A 16,681-nucleotide genomic window follows, 5' to 3' on the forward strand; every position below is an offset into this window, starting at 1 on the left:
CAGAAATCAATTTTCGTTTAATAAAATTGAATATTATTTATAAAATATGCCAACCTGATAGCCAATTCATTCACTTGTCCCCTCAATCCGACACTGTCCCAATTATATTATGTTTATGGAACTGCAGGAATAACGAGATTCCCAACAGTGAAGCACTGATGTAGAACTATATTTTATGTCACTTATGATCAACTTCATATTTGACAAAATAAAACTAGAGCTGATCAACACACACAGCCACAAAAGAAGGACACATCACAAGACACAGTATACACAAAATATAGGAAGAACGACTCCCATAGCGGAAGAATGATATAATACGTGAGTTTGATATATGACGTATAAGATGATAAATCTTAACAAATTTTATTATAGTACATGACGAATATACATTTTAAATCATTTTATAAACGACACATGATGGCGAGCAGTGCAATAGTTTAACGTAAATATCAAACCTGAGGATGGCACAGTGATGCCGAAACATGTAGTGAAGTGACAAGTGAGACTGTGTGCACTAGAAGATGGTCAATACATACACATCATAGACGCGAATCAATGCAACAGGATGCTAAAATACATCACAGAATAGGTAAGTGAAGTCGTCCGTCCCAAGGTTGGATACAGGACTACAAACTGAAATAAGACTCACTAGTTTTATGAAACAAACTGATCATTGTTTTTGGCCATTGTTTCTGACAGCAGCAAGAACCTTGTACCAGTCCAGAACCCCACACCCTAGCCCTTGAATGTTACACATGTTGAGGCTGTCCTCTGCACAGTACAGTGTTTTATTTATTTAATGCTGTCAGTAGGATAATTAGTAAATAATTAACTGGAAATGATGTGGAAGGAACTCAACATGCCTAATTTGGGGTACTCTCCCAGCACTGACCTGGAGGCACTGAGGAATAGCATGAAAGACCTGTCAGTATACTGGGTGTCCCAGCTGATATTTGAACCAAGATCCTCCTGAATATGTCAGAAGCTTTACTGCTCATGTAAACTTGGTTCCTTATAATTTGGTTTGTCCAACATTAAGAATATACTGAAGTAAATACTACATATAGTAAGTCAAACTTTGTATTACGTCTTCCTGCATCTAGCAGCAATGTAGTTTTTTATTTTTTATTATTTTGAAAAAATAAATGTATAAACAAAAAAGACCTAGGCAATGCCCATCTGGCCCTCTGTAGCACATTCATATAAACATCTTATTCTACCACAGCGGCCACCCTGTGATTTTTAAACATACCTCTTAACTCTAAAAATATTTTGTACATATACTTCTTTTTCTTTTTAATAAATTAGAAATGTTATTTATGATGTAACAGCCACCTTGCAAACATCTTTTTCTTCTGGCCTTAAGAGCTCTGTAACTGACTTTAGGTGTTCTTTTTTACTGTTCTCAGACAAAATGTCCATCACTGTTGACCTTTGGTCCTCATACAGTTTACAGTTCCAGAAGATATGTTCCTCTGTTTGCATCCCATCATCACATTCGCATTCAACCGTGGACACAATGTTAAATCTGTTTAGGCTTGCTTTAAGTCTGGAGTGGCCTGCTCTTATATGGTTTATTGACACGAAGGCATGATGATTCATTTTTTCTTGTGGAACCACCGAGACAAGCCAGTCCTGTAGTACCTTTCAAAGCACCTTTCTCCTCTCTCCCTTTTGGTGTTTTAACAGAAACTTTGAAGTGCTTCTTCGCATTTTTTTTTCCCCTGCTGGGCTTTAAAATCTGCCACTGGTAACAGTAGTTGACTATCTCTGCCTTTGATTGATTGCTTTGCTGAGTATGTAGTTGGGTTTCCTCTAGAAGATGGTAGCAACATCTTCTGTTTCCTTAATAATAATGCATTTACTCCTTGTGCTACTATAGCATTGTCCAATAAACATAACAGCCTTCCCCAGTGTGGCAGGTTTTCTCCCTTAACACATTTGATTACAGTCCTTCCACTTCTGAAAAATTTAAAAATTGGTCTCTCCTCTGAGATCTCTGAACCAAAATTCTGTAAGAATTTCTTGTTTTCACTATATGTCGGGTTACATAGAAGTCCTTTTAACTGAAAGGGTATGTTATTATTAGACAGTTTAAAGAAATGTACAAACTTTTTCTGGATGTTACAATACGTATGCATATCTTGGTACACATCCAAATTTTTATTTAAAGCTGGTATGTATCACTCAGGCCCCAATATTGGTTTATCTGTGAAAACAAGTTGAGCCTGTGCAGTAAACAGCTCAAAAACAACAATCTGAAACAAAAAGGGAATATTTTCATACATTAATATCCATGTCTGTGTAAAGAAAATTATCACTATCACAGATGAAGAGTGGCTCGTCAGAAGTACAGGGGGAAAGAATACCCGCCTGTTTTTGTCCGTTTAGTCCATGATTATTCATATTTTAATTTTCAGAATGTCCATAAACTAACATTAAATTTGTAGGATTTGAGGTTCTCACAGCAGTGGTTATGAATAGTTCCACCTTGTGGGATATTATGCAATGTAGTCCGCTGAACGTGAATCATTTTGGAGGAACACATCACCTCCATCTTGAGGGTTGAAGAAGGTGACATGTTCCGCTGAAACATCTGTTGACTCTGAATGTACTACATGGCATTACATCATAGAAGACAGAAATCTTCATAATCATAAGTTTCTTTTCTCTTATACAATAATGAAATCGGGATAAAGCATGAAGTGAGCTTACATGGTTTGTTCCAGTTTTCAGTAATGGAGCAGGAATGTAGAGTGAGTGAGTTGGTCCTGCACTAAAGTAGCGACCTAGGTTGAACCCATTGATGAAGACTGCTCCACGACCCCAACCTCTCATGTCAAGGAATGTGTCATATGGTGTGTCCACTTGTAAAGTAGCAAGAAACAATGTTGGTGCAGTCATATGACTGGAGACAGGTCCCCAAGCATCCAAACTGAAATTGAGTACAAAGAGAAAAATCCCCTCATGATTACTTTATAATCCAGTCTGTGAAAAAGTGTCTTCATATCTGCACCACAACATATATAAAATATATTCCTTACACATAAAAGAACAATTCTTGCTTTTCTCTTGTTATCTGTCATTATATGTTTCAATAGCGATTATGAATAAGAGATGACAGCAGTGCAAGGTTTGCTTCGTTTGGTACTCCACTGTCAATAACTTGTCTCCAGCTTAAACATGTTGCAACAACTCAGCCATTCACACAGCATAAACATGATAAACTGTTAGATGACATGTGTGACTCAGACATGGCAAACTTGGAGGAACTTACCTGTTTACCCATTTGGATTTAAACTGTAGAGAAACTATTTCCCATCCTGTAACTTCCTCATCATCCAATAAAATTTTGGTATTCTCTAGCAAACCTTTACGTTGGTCAAAGGTGGCATGGACCCCAAAGTTGACTCTGCCCCAGTTTTCAACCAAAATATCTAGAGTTCTTGTTCCATAACTGGCAGAAATTAGAGATAATTTTGCATTTCTGTAAGGAAAAAAGTGACAGAGTTTAATGACATCATATAATCTTGTACGACAAGGGTGAGGTATAAAAACAATACACATACTATTTTATATTAATAAATTTGCAGGTCCTAGAAATGACTTTCAACAGCACACATAAAATTAAGTACCATTTTAAAATTATATCTGGATAGATTCTAGAAGATGAAGCATAGAGTAAACTCATGCATTATATCCATATCCTACGTCAGCACATAGTTAAGATGCTGCACAGGCGTGTTAGAACATCTTGTACCCCTGTATCAAGACACTGGCCTATATTCACCTGTAAACTAAACTACAGACACCTATATAACAGTTACCACTACTGTTTAGGCCTTCATAACAGACTGAAATGGTGCTACAACACACTGAACCAATTTTATTTTCTCAAAATAAGCATCTGTATTTATTATTTCATTTTCATTTATTTAATGAAGATTTATAACTGAAATAGTTTAGCATCAACTGACAGGATTAGGAAATAATGAACTGGAAAGAATGTGGTGATAGAATTCCTGCAATTGCCTGGAGGGATCTGGGAAAACCATTAAAGACCTCACTATGCCTGGTCTCTAGTCTGAGATTTGAACCCAAGACCTCCTGAATACAAAGCATGAGTGCTACCCACTCATTCATGATATTCAATAAATGTGTTACAAACTTTTCCAAATGTTACTGTCAAATATGAACAGTCAATACCATAACCATTACTAAAGGGCTATAAGTTGAAGTTGCTTCCATATGGAAGCTCTTTATTTTGTTCTGCTTACTTAGTTTCCCAGTAACCAAACTGAAGCAGTTGAGAAGTTGATGTCAATTTCTCCGTCTTACGTTCCCCATCCAGCAGTACAATACCCATGTCATAGAAAGCGCCATTCTTTATTTGAAGTGTAGAATTCACGCGAACTGCAACTTCAGCATGCCGATACAATACAAAGCCATAGCTCTGTCCATTTCCATTGTTGACAGGTAATTTCTCCATGTGTACCACACTGTCAGACTTTGTGCGATCCTCTGGTGCCTATTACCAACATACATTTATCTCTCATTTACTGAAGGTAACGGCAGAGTCATCCTTGTGCTTAATTAAGCACTAGATGGAGGTTAGTGGTCAGCTTCACACACTAGCCACATTACCTTGGGGAAATAAATTCCAGTAATCATTAGACAGAATGAGTGGACCCCAGAGATAGTCTGGATACTGTAAAGGAAAACATTTCTTGCCCCCTACAGTACTGAACCATGATCTCTTGGTTGTTGAGTCCATAGCCTAGTCACTATACCCACTGTGTTACGCTGACTCCTATCTCAATTACTGAGGTATTCTAAAAAAATAACACGTGATAGATCTGAGTTTCTCATTCTGGTGACTAAGAGGATAGTTTCTGGGTGATGCTGTGGTCTGTTAAGTATTTACCAACATATGAGAAGAACAGGCTGCTTCCATCTGCATGGCAGAGAAGTTACTCTCCTATAACACTGAAAATGAAGCTTGCATGTCCCTCACAAATGTCAATAAATATCTACCACACTGTTCTGGCATCGCACAGCACAACACAATAATCTTCAAAACCTAACATGCCTATTATCTGCATGCACACTAGTTCGTCCACCTAATCTCTTGCATTTTTCTTCACATGGCATATACAGGTGTGTTTCTTTGATTTCTACATCTACTCATGTCTGGACCTTAAAATGACTGTTTCTCTGATTGTCACCAGATGTCATATGTGGCTGGACCTGTTTTAGTAATGAAAAATCAGTTGTACAAGGCTACATAAAATTTATATATATTGAGCAATCCAGATTACGTTACCTGGCATTCATTTTTTTAAACTTATTTTTGCAAGTGTACACTACATATAATGTGACATCCTTAAATTTCAATTACTGGTCACTTGTAGAACATGCTGCACTAATCTCATTAAGATGTGGCCAGCTTCAATCCAAGCAATCTCACTATGGCTGCTGATCCATTTTACAAATTGTACAAAACAAATTTAATACCACCATGCTCAAATATGTCAGCAAAATTCAATTTTGGCCAACTTACAATGTAATGTGAGAATATTCCTTGTTTCTTTATTAATTGGACTACAGTTCAGAATATAAACTAAAATAAGTTCAACAACTTACAATTCTGTCAATGATCTGATTGAAGTTAAGCTGGCCTGTGACTGATATAGGCTTATAAGCCATCTTCTTGCTCACAACAGGTGAAGAAGGAACCTTCGTGAGGACCTTGTTATATTTTGCTACAATATGTTTGCAAGCATAATATTTGTTAGTGTAATCTCCAGTCTCTGTTAGTGGAGCATCATAATCTGGATGAAAAACAGTGAATATTAAAATCATGAATATGCATTATTTAGCAAGAATAATGGGGATTAATTTACATGCAAATAATACACACACTCATACTCATCTTTGAACTATGTTTTATTGAGATATATTTAAAATTAAGTTCCCCAAAGTTTTTCTATATTTTGTGTAATATACAATGTGATGAAAGAACACTGGTATTGTCATGAATATGGGCTGCAAGGGAAACTGTTTGAACTTCTCATTCCAGCAGTCGACATTATAACTCAAGAAGTTCTGGGGAGAACTAATCCCCTACTTTCCTTTCACTACAAATCGAGGGTTCGCCTCAGCATGGATCACACAGAAAACACCATGTCCAACAGTTCAACTATTGTTGCGTGTGTATTCGTTGCCATGGCAACATGTTTATTGAGCAGTTGCCTAGTAAATGGTTTTCAGGCTTCATGTCACACTGCTCCCTCTTTAAGGCTTCTCAGCAATTCAAGAGGCTGTAATGGTGGCATTACTGATATGACAGATTCATGAAGTACACTGTTGAGATGAGCTCTGGTGCCATGATATACACACCAAGTTTCATAAAGATTGGTTCAGGCATTCGGAAGTTGTCAGGGGGGGGATACATATATAGACACACAGACAACAAGGTGATCTCATAAGCCTGCCCTTATTTCTTCAAAATAAGGAAAACAGATTAACAAATAAAACATACCAAAGTACTATACCATACCAACCATACCAATATCCTTTACATGTTCAGAAGCAAATGTGTTAGATTTCAGATAATGAGACAAGAAAATATATAATCTTGAATTCAAGTAGTTATAATTTATCTGTACATTACCAAGTTATTGTGTACATGGAAGCAATCACAAGAACACACACACATAGACAAAAAAAAACATAACAGGTTCATATTGGCTACTTATCTGGTAACTGCACTTTCTCTCTACTTTATTCAACAACAAACATAAACTGTTTGGCACTTACCATAGCTGGTGACATCAGCTAAATAGTGAGGAAATTCATCCTGTATGTTTGCGCCATTGTGGAATCCAAAGTTAGTTCCTCCATGAAACATGTACAAGTTGACTGATGCTGGGAACTTAAGAATTCGCTCCAAAACATCACTGAAAGCTGAAAATTAAAGGGATATGGACATATATTTCCTCTCTCTTTCAATGCTTCTAAATTTAGAGCAACACAACTGAAGTATTGCAGGCAAAAATAAGATGAACACAATATAATTCATGTATGTGTTTGTACGCGTGCATGTGCGTTTCAGCTTTTCTAAAAACACCAGACAGTCCCATATCACAATCCTAAAATCACTTCTTTTAGTATGCCTCCCAATATTTTAACAGAACAGGAGACTCAAAAACTGACAGCAGTAACCTAGAAGTAATGTGATAAGAAGAAAAACTGGTAAAGATGCAAACCAATCTTATAAATATTCGCTTGTACTTTACATGTTGCACAAAGTATGTATTGCACAGCTAACTTCCTGCAACACAAACCTTCTGAAAAGCTAATTAGTTCAAGAAACTTCCCACCTTTTATTAAACCCAAATGTTCATTACCTTGTTCACAAGAACCTGTCACTTGTCCCAGTCCTAAGCCATATGAATCCAGCCAACAACCTCATAACTTATATCCATTTTAATATTACTCTCCCACCTATATATAGGTCTTCATCCAGTCTCTTGACTTCAGGGTCTGCAACTAAAATTCTGAATGAATTTATCATCCTTCCCACATATGCAACATGCCCTGCCAATCTCATCCTCCTTGATTTATCACATTAATAGTATACTGTGAAGATTACACATTATGAAGCTTCTCATTATGCGTGTCTTCAGTTCTCATTCAAATATTCTCTTCAGTGCCCTTAGCTCAAGCACACTCAACCTTTCTTTCAATATCAGCAAACAATGTATTATGCCCATACAAAACAACATGTAATATTACAGTTTTATATCATAACCTTTGCCATTTTGGGTAGAGATGGGAATATAAAGAATTCTGAACTAAATGTAGTGTAATGCTACCTTCAACAGATGTTGTATGGTGCTGCTTTTCAAACCAATGGTCAAACCATCCTGACCAATATTCCATCACCATCCCTGGTTTGTCTGGTTGAAATTTCTTTAGTAATGACAACTCATCTTCAGGATTAATCTGGAAATTAGCTGTCTGTAACACTTAAAAAAAGAATAAACCCAAATGTGTACTTCCATTTGGTATATAAAATTTTCCAAATGCAGTCTTTTAGATATTGCATCATTTGTTACTCTTGTTATTCAACACATTTATTGCTAATGTATACAAACAAAAATAGAGATATTACACTGCATATATTCATAAATTGTATAACTGACATGAATGAACAGAGCATCATGGGACCACTTTGTGACAAGCCAACTGAGATATGGCTACATCACAATAATTTTGGTATACTGGATTCCCTCTAAGCTATTCAAAGTACCTGGCCATGAACATAATAAAAGAGACGAAAAAACTTTACAAATCACGAGGAATGGTAAACAACTAGCAACACTGATTCTGACGATCAGTCTAAAGTTCCCCATGTGGTCTGCATTGGAACAGAATGTCACTATGTGACTCTGCCCACCATTCTCCATGGGATATGGGCTGGGTCAGGTTTAATTTTTTTTTTTAAATTTATTTCAAATTCAAAAATAGATCCAGATACAGGCTGGAAAACAACCATTGGATATAGAATGAGTCACAGATCAAAAAACAAACATTCCATTCCCATAGGAACAAGTCAAGGCATTCAAAATATAAAACAAATAAAAAAAGAATATATCAGCCATATATACAACAAAACTCCCCCAGTATAGAACTCTCAAAGGTTTCAGGCATCAGTACAAGCAGTACAGTTAGTTTTATGTATAAATATAGCATGCAAACAGAACACTCATCACATCAACCCCTGATGATGGAGATGGAGACAGTCTCTGAAATGCTGGACACCAACTTCTCTGACATGCCCAGTCACCTGAGAGGACTTCATTCTGTGTAGTTATATATAATTCTACCATGTATTGCATTAAATATACACCACCCAAAAAATTCTGAAAACGATGGTTGTTTGGTTTCTAACTCCACACTTTGACAAATAAGTCTTTTGTGCTTGATTTGCAACATAATAATTCATAGATTTTAATGAAATCTATAGCTTACAGCATGTTCATTTTATTTTATTAACAGGGGTTTTAAGGTACATTATATTCCCAACTATTTGCACACACATTATTTGGCTTCAACTCACCCATGCACCATTTTTAAACATGTTTACAACCATGAGGAGTGCTTATTAAGTTCACTTAGTCCACCAGTCCATCTGTCTGAAACACAAAACTTGAAAACTGCCAAGCAGATTTTCATAAAATATGATAATTGAGAACTTTAAATAGAATTGTTAAGCCTTTAAAATTTTCATTTAGATCAGATGCTTTTAACACCAATTTACATGAAGATCTACAATTGTGCCTGTGTGTACCTCGAGTGAAACTCATTAAATATTTATTGAAGCAATTTTTTTTCTCCCATTCTCTCTCTAAGTCTTATGCTTTTTGGGATAAATTCATTTCTGCACCAAGTCTGCTGATTAGACATAACACAGTATTTTAATAATTTCTTAATATCAACATCATTTTAAAATATGAATGGATTCCATTCCAGGTCACTGGAAATAGTAAAGGGGAAACCACAATTTAACTTATGCACAATGATTTTTTCCTTCTCTTTAAAAACGTGTTCGCCTGTGCTCTCATGTTATTTTAGACTCGAGGTCAAACATATGATGCACCAGCAGATGTGCAACTTTTGAAAAGTTTGTCGATATCCATCAACTGTTTGCTTGTGTAAATACCAGAGCATACATGCCTGTATATGATGCAATGTGCAAGACCTCTGACATTAAAAACAGGTGAATTAGTTTAAATCAGCTGATGACCTTCACATATTAATGGATAAGCCCAAACATAAGGAACTCTCTTTTTCCAATGAAAAAATCAGAAAAAAGGTTTCTTTGACAACACTGAACATGTCACTTAGTTCTGAAGGCTGTAAGCAAAAAGGAGTATATTACATTTTGTCTCAAGGACCCAAAAATAAGGTAACCCTTCCTTTCTAAGAAGCAGTATTTAAAAAAAAATGACTCTATATTCAGGCTAATCTAGTAAATATGATGTACAGCAGTCATATATTCAATCAAATTATTAAACAAAATATACACCACCGAAATATTATCACTGTGACAGAACAACACTCAACTACAGGAACTCTTTATTCAACTGTACATAAATAATCTATATGAATAGCTACCTCCAGGGAGACTGCCTCTCTCTTCATGGGAAATTGGATTGTCTGATGTATACAGCAGTTCAACAATACCATATTTCTCATAATCTTCCTTTAGAAACTTCAAGTAGTCCACATCCTCTTCACTACCATCTTCTGTTAATGCCCCGTATTCATTTTCAAGCTGGATTAAAGAAGACATTACAATCAAATAATCCACACCTGGTTCTACATTGTAACAGCATCATCATCTTGGAAAATGGGTCTATGCTCACTAAATCCTGCATCTTTTATTACCAATATATTTTCATAAACTTTACAACAGAATTTTACAAACTGTACACCTCTGACTGGAAGCACCCAATCCTCCAGAAAGCCACATTTTGCGTTACAGCAGTTAAAATTACGAATGAGACTTTTATACAACAGTACAATTTCAGTCACTCATCAAGAACATAGCACTTTTGTCAAAATAGTTTTTCAAAACAAGGTTGAGTTGCGATCTATTAAGAAACATTCAAACGCAAAGTTGATTTTGTGTTCATGTACTGAGCTACATCTAAACATCATATTTATCAAAATTCATTACGTACTTAACAGAGGAACTCTATAGATAGGAGGGTTACCGATAGACAGACAGACAAATGGACATATACACACACGACTTACACGTAAACATATACACAGATTCTATTTTGTACATATAGATTGGTATTTGATAATATATATACCTGAAAAGCAATGATTGGGCCACCTTTTGTAAACTGCAGGCTTTCAAGAAGAGGCATTAATCTGCTGTTGTACTTTTTTACTCTATCAACATACTGTGTCTCTGAGGATCTGACACGCAAACCAGGATATTGCAACAACCAGCTAGAACAAAAGTGTGTTCTGAATCATAAATTCAAAGAAAAATTGTGATGTTCAGGAACTGAGATTTTCACAGTGCTGACTAAGCAGGTTATTGTCTTCTGGGACATTGATGCCATGCAGTCTGGTACTCTGTTTCAATATTTTGAAGCAGTGTAGTGCCTCCATCTTAAGGGTAGAAGAGAACTCTACCAGACTACACGGTACCACATTCCTAACAGCAGTAATGTTCAAAAATAGTTACTTTATAAAAAAAAGGTAAAGCTATCACTGTAACCGGCCATGGAGACCCCTAGGGTTGTGAGATGTTCAAGCTCCCACATTTTCTAGACAACTGGCTCACAGATGGCAGTGAGGCTGTCAGCCTCAAATACTGGTCATCCTTGAGCCCCAGGAAAATTCTTGGTACTCACTTCTGTTAGAGGCTGAGTCAAACCCAGGCCAATAGTGCAGCCAGAAGAATCAGTCAATTTAAAAATCCAATGACCTCATCGGGAATCAAAACTGCAACCTTCGTTCTTGCAGCACAGTGCCTCAACTACCGACACTACCGTGTGCCCCATGGCTACTTTACATGTAGCTAAAATTAGGCCCTAAATATCAAGGAGTCAACCACCAGGAGTGTAAGTATAAATTGTCATGGACCTAACAGAACAGTCAGGTATTCAAATTAGGCTGCAATTAGTTTTCATAAAGCTGAAAGTAATTTCTAATGCAGTAATGGTTTCTACAACATTTACTATTTCAGGAAAGTGTATAATACCCGGAATTAATCTTAGAAATATTCTATTTAAATAACATAATTCTTTTTTTACAATCCATTCAAGACTCACTTTATTACATCCTCATAATAAATGATGACTAGAACCATGGCACTTTCCAAATAGAGAAAAGTATGTGTTTGTGGAAAGCGCAATAAAAATTACAGCAAAATTTTCGGAATGTAAGTATTCTTTGCTGAGCATGTAAATAACATTCTCCATTGATCTCTCACTACTGAAAGTGGCAGTGACTTCATTTTCCAAACACTTCTTTTCCAGAGCACAATAAGAATATATTCAGAAGATGCAAAACAAGTGAAGTAGAGTACCAAGAAGAAATACACATACACTCGTAAAGTCACCCATAATTACAGTTGTATATTTATGGTGTGTGACAGTACGTAATATTTATCGGCACAATTATCTGTAAAGTAAAGTAAAGCTATCCCTGTAACAGGCCGCTGAGGCCCACAGGGTTGTGAGATGTTGAGGTTCTCACATTTTCTAGACATTCGGCTCATAAATCGTGGTAAGGTTGCCAGCCTTACGTGCTGGCCGACCTTTACCCCCAGGAAGATTCCTGGTACTCATTTCTGTTAGAGGCTGAGTCAACCCCAGGGAAATAGTGTGGCTGGATGGATTAGGTCAATTGAAAAAAAGCCACCTCATTGGGATTCGATCCCGTGACATTCTGGCTTGTAGCGTAGTGCCTCAACCAACGATGCTACCGTGTGCCCCCAATTAGCTGTAACTCTTACAAATAAAATGTCACACTGTAATAAAAATTAACCATTTAGTGAAAACGTTTTTTTTTTCCAAAGACTACTCACATGATTCAGCCTGAAATATTTCATTAATTTTCCTGCAGGCATACAAATGACTTCTGGAACTAAATAAATGAGGTAAATGAATACCAGCAAGAATATTCTAACTCATCTGAAATTTAGGTGTTAGTTAAAAAATAAACAAACAGCACTTTAACTGTTAAAGTAATTGCAATACAAAAATTACATGCCTTGGCATGCCTCCAAAGTCCCACTCGGCACATATGTAAGGACTTGGTCTCACTAAGACAAGCAGATCTTCTTCTTGGGCAGTCTTAATGTATTTAACAACATCAAGGAATAAAGACATGTCACTGCTCCCATGCCCAAAGTCATATTTATCCCGTTCTGGTTCATGGAGATTCCAGGGTATATACCTGTATTTCAACACATACACATGAAGGTATAAACACCAATCCCTCACCAACCACAGGGGTTAAATTCCTGAAATGCAACACAGTTGGCAAGAACAAGGAAGGTAGGAGGAACTGCACCTGCAATTAACACTCATAAATGCTTAACTTGTTCCTTGTTCCTTCAAAAATTAAAATTTATGAATACAAAAAATAAAATACTACTGTTCGCATTTCTGGATAAAAATGGAAAACCATATACTTCAAACCGCCAAATGGCAAAACCAGAGCTCCTGAGGAACTGTATATGGATGCAAAATAAGGGTAGCAAAATCCATCACTGAAAATTTGATAGACACACATTCTTAGAAATTAGATCAAATCTTAACAGTGTGGGATTACTGAATCTCTGGAGTCTGACCAACATCCAGTATTCTGAAAGAGTACATTTTTGGAGATAAATCTGTTTCCATCCTCAGGAGAAAAGGTAGGAAGGCACTTAATTCTGTTGAGTCTGTTAGGAAGGCTGACTTTTAATCACTGGACCTCTTTCTAATGAACCCAACTAAATATGTGGCTTTTCAGCTAATGACAGAAGCAGATCTAAAACAATGTGTTCTTGCAGAATACAAGATGATGGACAAGCTGTGGAGAGTTGCAGTACTCATTTTTCTTGGAATGTGATCATTGTTGTTTTTAGACATATTCACTATCTGTTGCACAAAATATACTCATACAGCATAGAAACATGGACTGATGATGAAATTTTAAAATTTAAATGGCTATCATGTTATCATAAAGTAACTGAACACATTCAGGACTGGAGGGGCCAATTAGTCCTCTTCGTTTCTATAGCGTTGCGGACCAGGTGGGCCAATTGGGCCCTTTTCTGACACATTATGTTGCAACCAACTATATCTCACTGTGTGGCCATGTTGCATCATAACTACTGCGTAGTTGACCTCGGGAATGTTTGCTAGCTTAGCCAGTAACATGATCATGCTCATTTCCTGTCTCACCCTGAAGAAAAAAAAAAAAAAAAACAACCAGTCCGCAATGTGTTAAGAAAGAATTTTTCTCATGAGGCAATCATGGCAATGACTGGTATTGAGAACTCAGAATTCTAAATAACAATAACCTTCTTGTCTCACAGAAGGAGACACTTTTGTTATGCTTTTCAGATATTACAGTAAGTATAAAGCTGCACCATCCCAATTACTTTCCAGATGACAAAAGAAGAAAGGATGTAAGTCAATTAACATACATAAATTCCAAGAATAAGATAGTATACAATCAATTACAGTGATGGTCTAGCCCATTACCAAAACTTTTCTTTATAATTACATAACTATAGAATGGCCCACTGAACTGACATTCTTGTAGTTAACCCCAAACTGGAACAGTGTTGACACCAAGGATCACCATTCTATCTATCTGCCATCCTCACAACCCACCTCCCTAAGATCCACCTTAATGTTATCCTCCCTTCTCCTTCTAAGTTTTATAAGAGCTTTTATTTTTTAATTCTGAACACTTTCCTTGTTTCCCCCATCACATTCTCAACCCATCATGCTCACCATGACTCATGTTTCAGTATGAGATCAAATAAATATGGCTTCTTACATCCTTCTGAGACAAAGAAATTGAGGCATGTAGCATCTTGGATATTCTAGCTTACGTCTCGACAGCATTAAAACCAGCAGCTCGAAGTTTGCGCAGCCGATCTCGCCAATAGTCTGGATGCACACGAAAATAGTGAATAGCCCCACTGAATATTGTGATATTCTTCTTGTTCAACTGGAAGGTATCAGGGAGGGTCTCCAGACCAGCTGTGATTCCTCCTTCAGTGTAATATTCATACAAAGTGGGGAGATCCATTCCTGAAATTTAAATTCAAAAATAAAAACCAGGATCTATATTTGTCTACACTCCACTTTAGCAGGGCATAAGTAGTCTACATAATGACTTCACACTTTCATCTATACAACAATTAACTTACAAACTGTTGAGTTAAAAAAAGAAACTGTATGTAATAAAATACTTTAAACAAGTGACTTAAAACAAATATTATGTTTTTGGACATTATCGATCGTCTGGATATCCAAAGATAGGGACTAGCTCTATCCATTGAGCCCAACTGAGAAGGTTTTACCTGAAGATGGAGAAAGAATCCAGTCTCCAAAATGTTGTTAGGAAAAATAAAGAGGAAGGTGTTTTTAGATAAAGACAGGATGATGGATAATGTCTAAAAACATAATATTTTTATAAGTGATTTAAAACTTTTCTTTATAAAGTTCTCACTCCATTTCCATCTAAACAGCATGAACCATTCTACTGCAGTACATGCTAACCCTCAAGGTGATTCTTCTCCTAAGGATATTTGAATTTTTTGGATTCCTAAAGCAAAAAGTTACAAGTGCATCTTAATTCCAGGACAAATTAATTGTTATAAAAATCACAATTACAACAACAGTCTTTAACATCATACTTTACAATTCACATGTGTCCCCATGATCTGAGCAAACAACAAACAGAGGGACATTGTAAAGATGAGGATAGTGACAGCAAAACTGACAAGAAATTCATCATTACACTCTGCTCCTTGTACTGTTCACTGGATAAGCATTGGTCCATTCAGTCCTACTACAGCACAACATATATGGAAGATAGGCAGGATTGGATTATGCTGACTTTGGACAAATTCAAACTGCTTTGTTTGTACAGCAGAGAATCTTTATGTTAGGAGAGTAAAGGATTGGAATATATAAATACATTTGTAACAAAGCTCTTCTATCGGTGTGACTATGAGGCAATCTAGTGCCTGGATCTAGGTCTAGTAATGACGGAAAGAGACAATTCACACTTATACAATTTACAATTGAACTTCTGTTTATGTGGCAGCCTATCCATAGTGACACAGCCCCAAAAGAAAATTCACCACCTGCATGAAGTGCCAACATTATGGTCTTCTGGGATGAGGTACCGTGTAGTTTGGTAGAATGTTACCAACGTTTCGGCGGAACCTGCACCTCCACCTTCACGGTACATTCCTCCAAAACGTTCACACCGATCTATGAAACTACAAGATACCACATCCTTGCAAACAGCAACTTTCACTCCACGAATCTTCATACCAACCGCCGTTAGAACCTCAAATCTCACACTATATGTAGCTGAAGCTCTACAGTACCGATGAACGGGTGACATACAACACAAAACCACAAACCTGTATATTATTTAAGAGATATATACTTCATGTGGTTTGAAAAAAAAATACCTTTCGTTGACTTGGAATTTCGTGTATCTGTGCCAAGCGACAAGACATAAAGCAACAGCAGCCAGCAACTAAGAAATAATATTACTAAATACAAACGAAAATTTGCTCTTGATCTCGAGTATGCACAACTGCCTATCTTATCAATCATTGGTCCCATGTACAAATTTGGGTTAAAAAGAGATCGACTAATCGGGACCGAACGGGACTATGACCTGTGACCCCTGTGACTAAGTGACAACGTACATGGAGACACCTACTGATTATTCACAGAACTACTATTACAGGCAGTCGTAGTGTGATAGCGATAGTTGGGAGCTATTTTCATGGTGGAAGAGCAGTTGACCTTCTTACCAACTGGGCCACTGGTTACACGATGTACGTTATGGTTTATTTGAATATGGTAATAGGTGGCAGCCCATCACGTATGGTACCGGA

General features: G+C 36.7%; 1 protein-coding gene across 3 annotated transcripts; it reads right to left on the reverse strand.

Moving 5' to 3' along the window:
• Positions 1-1,586: 1,586 nt before the first annotated feature.
• LOC111869762 (beta-galactosidase-1-like protein 2) lies at positions 1,587-16,487 on the reverse strand. Of its 3 annotated transcripts, none has more exons than XM_023861515.2 (12): positions 16,247-16,487; positions 14,648-14,849; positions 12,808-12,993; positions 10,893-11,034; positions 10,186-10,345; positions 7,881-8,033; positions 6,823-6,969; positions 5,647-5,834; positions 4,281-4,531; positions 3,281-3,490; positions 2,719-2,938; positions 1,587-2,261 (listed from the first exon to the last, which is right to left on the reverse strand). In XM_023861515.2, exons 1-12 carry the CDS (start codon positions 16,401-16,403, stop codon positions 2,187-2,189), a joined length of 2,091 nt encoding a protein of 696 aa, XP_023717283.1. In that variant the 5' UTR covers positions 16,404-16,487; the 3' UTR covers positions 1,587-2,186. The 3 variants fall into 3 exon arrangements, with proteins under 3 accessions (XP_023717283.1, XP_023717285.1, XP_023717284.1); XM_023861517.2 differs by having other exon boundaries at positions 16,196-16,278; XM_023861516.1 differs by lacking the exon at positions 16,247-16,487 and adding an exon at positions 15,911-15,944.
• Between the last annotated feature and the right edge of the window lie 194 nt (positions 16,488-16,681).

The sequence above is a fragment of the Cryptotermes secundus genome, unplaced genomic scaffold, assembly GCF_002891405.2.
Source record: "Cryptotermes secundus unplaced genomic scaffold, Csec_1.0 scaffold93, whole genome shotgun sequence".
Classification (NCBI taxonomy): domain Eukaryota; kingdom Metazoa; phylum Arthropoda; class Insecta; order Blattodea; family Kalotermitidae; genus Cryptotermes; species Cryptotermes secundus.

Coding starts and splice junctions, on each gene's coding strand:
- LOC111869762 (XM_023861515.2), bottom strand. CDS start 16,403: ATGGGACCAATGATTGATAAGATAGGCAGTTGTGCATACTCGAGATCA. Junction 6,970..7,880: donor CCATACAACATCTGTTGAAG/GTAGCATTACAC, acceptor TTTAATTTTCAG/CTTTCAGTGATGTTTTGGAG. Junction 2,262..2,718: donor TGAAAACTGGAACAAACCAT/GTAAGCTCACTT, acceptor TTTTTGTTTCAG/ATTGTTGTTTTTGAGCTGTT.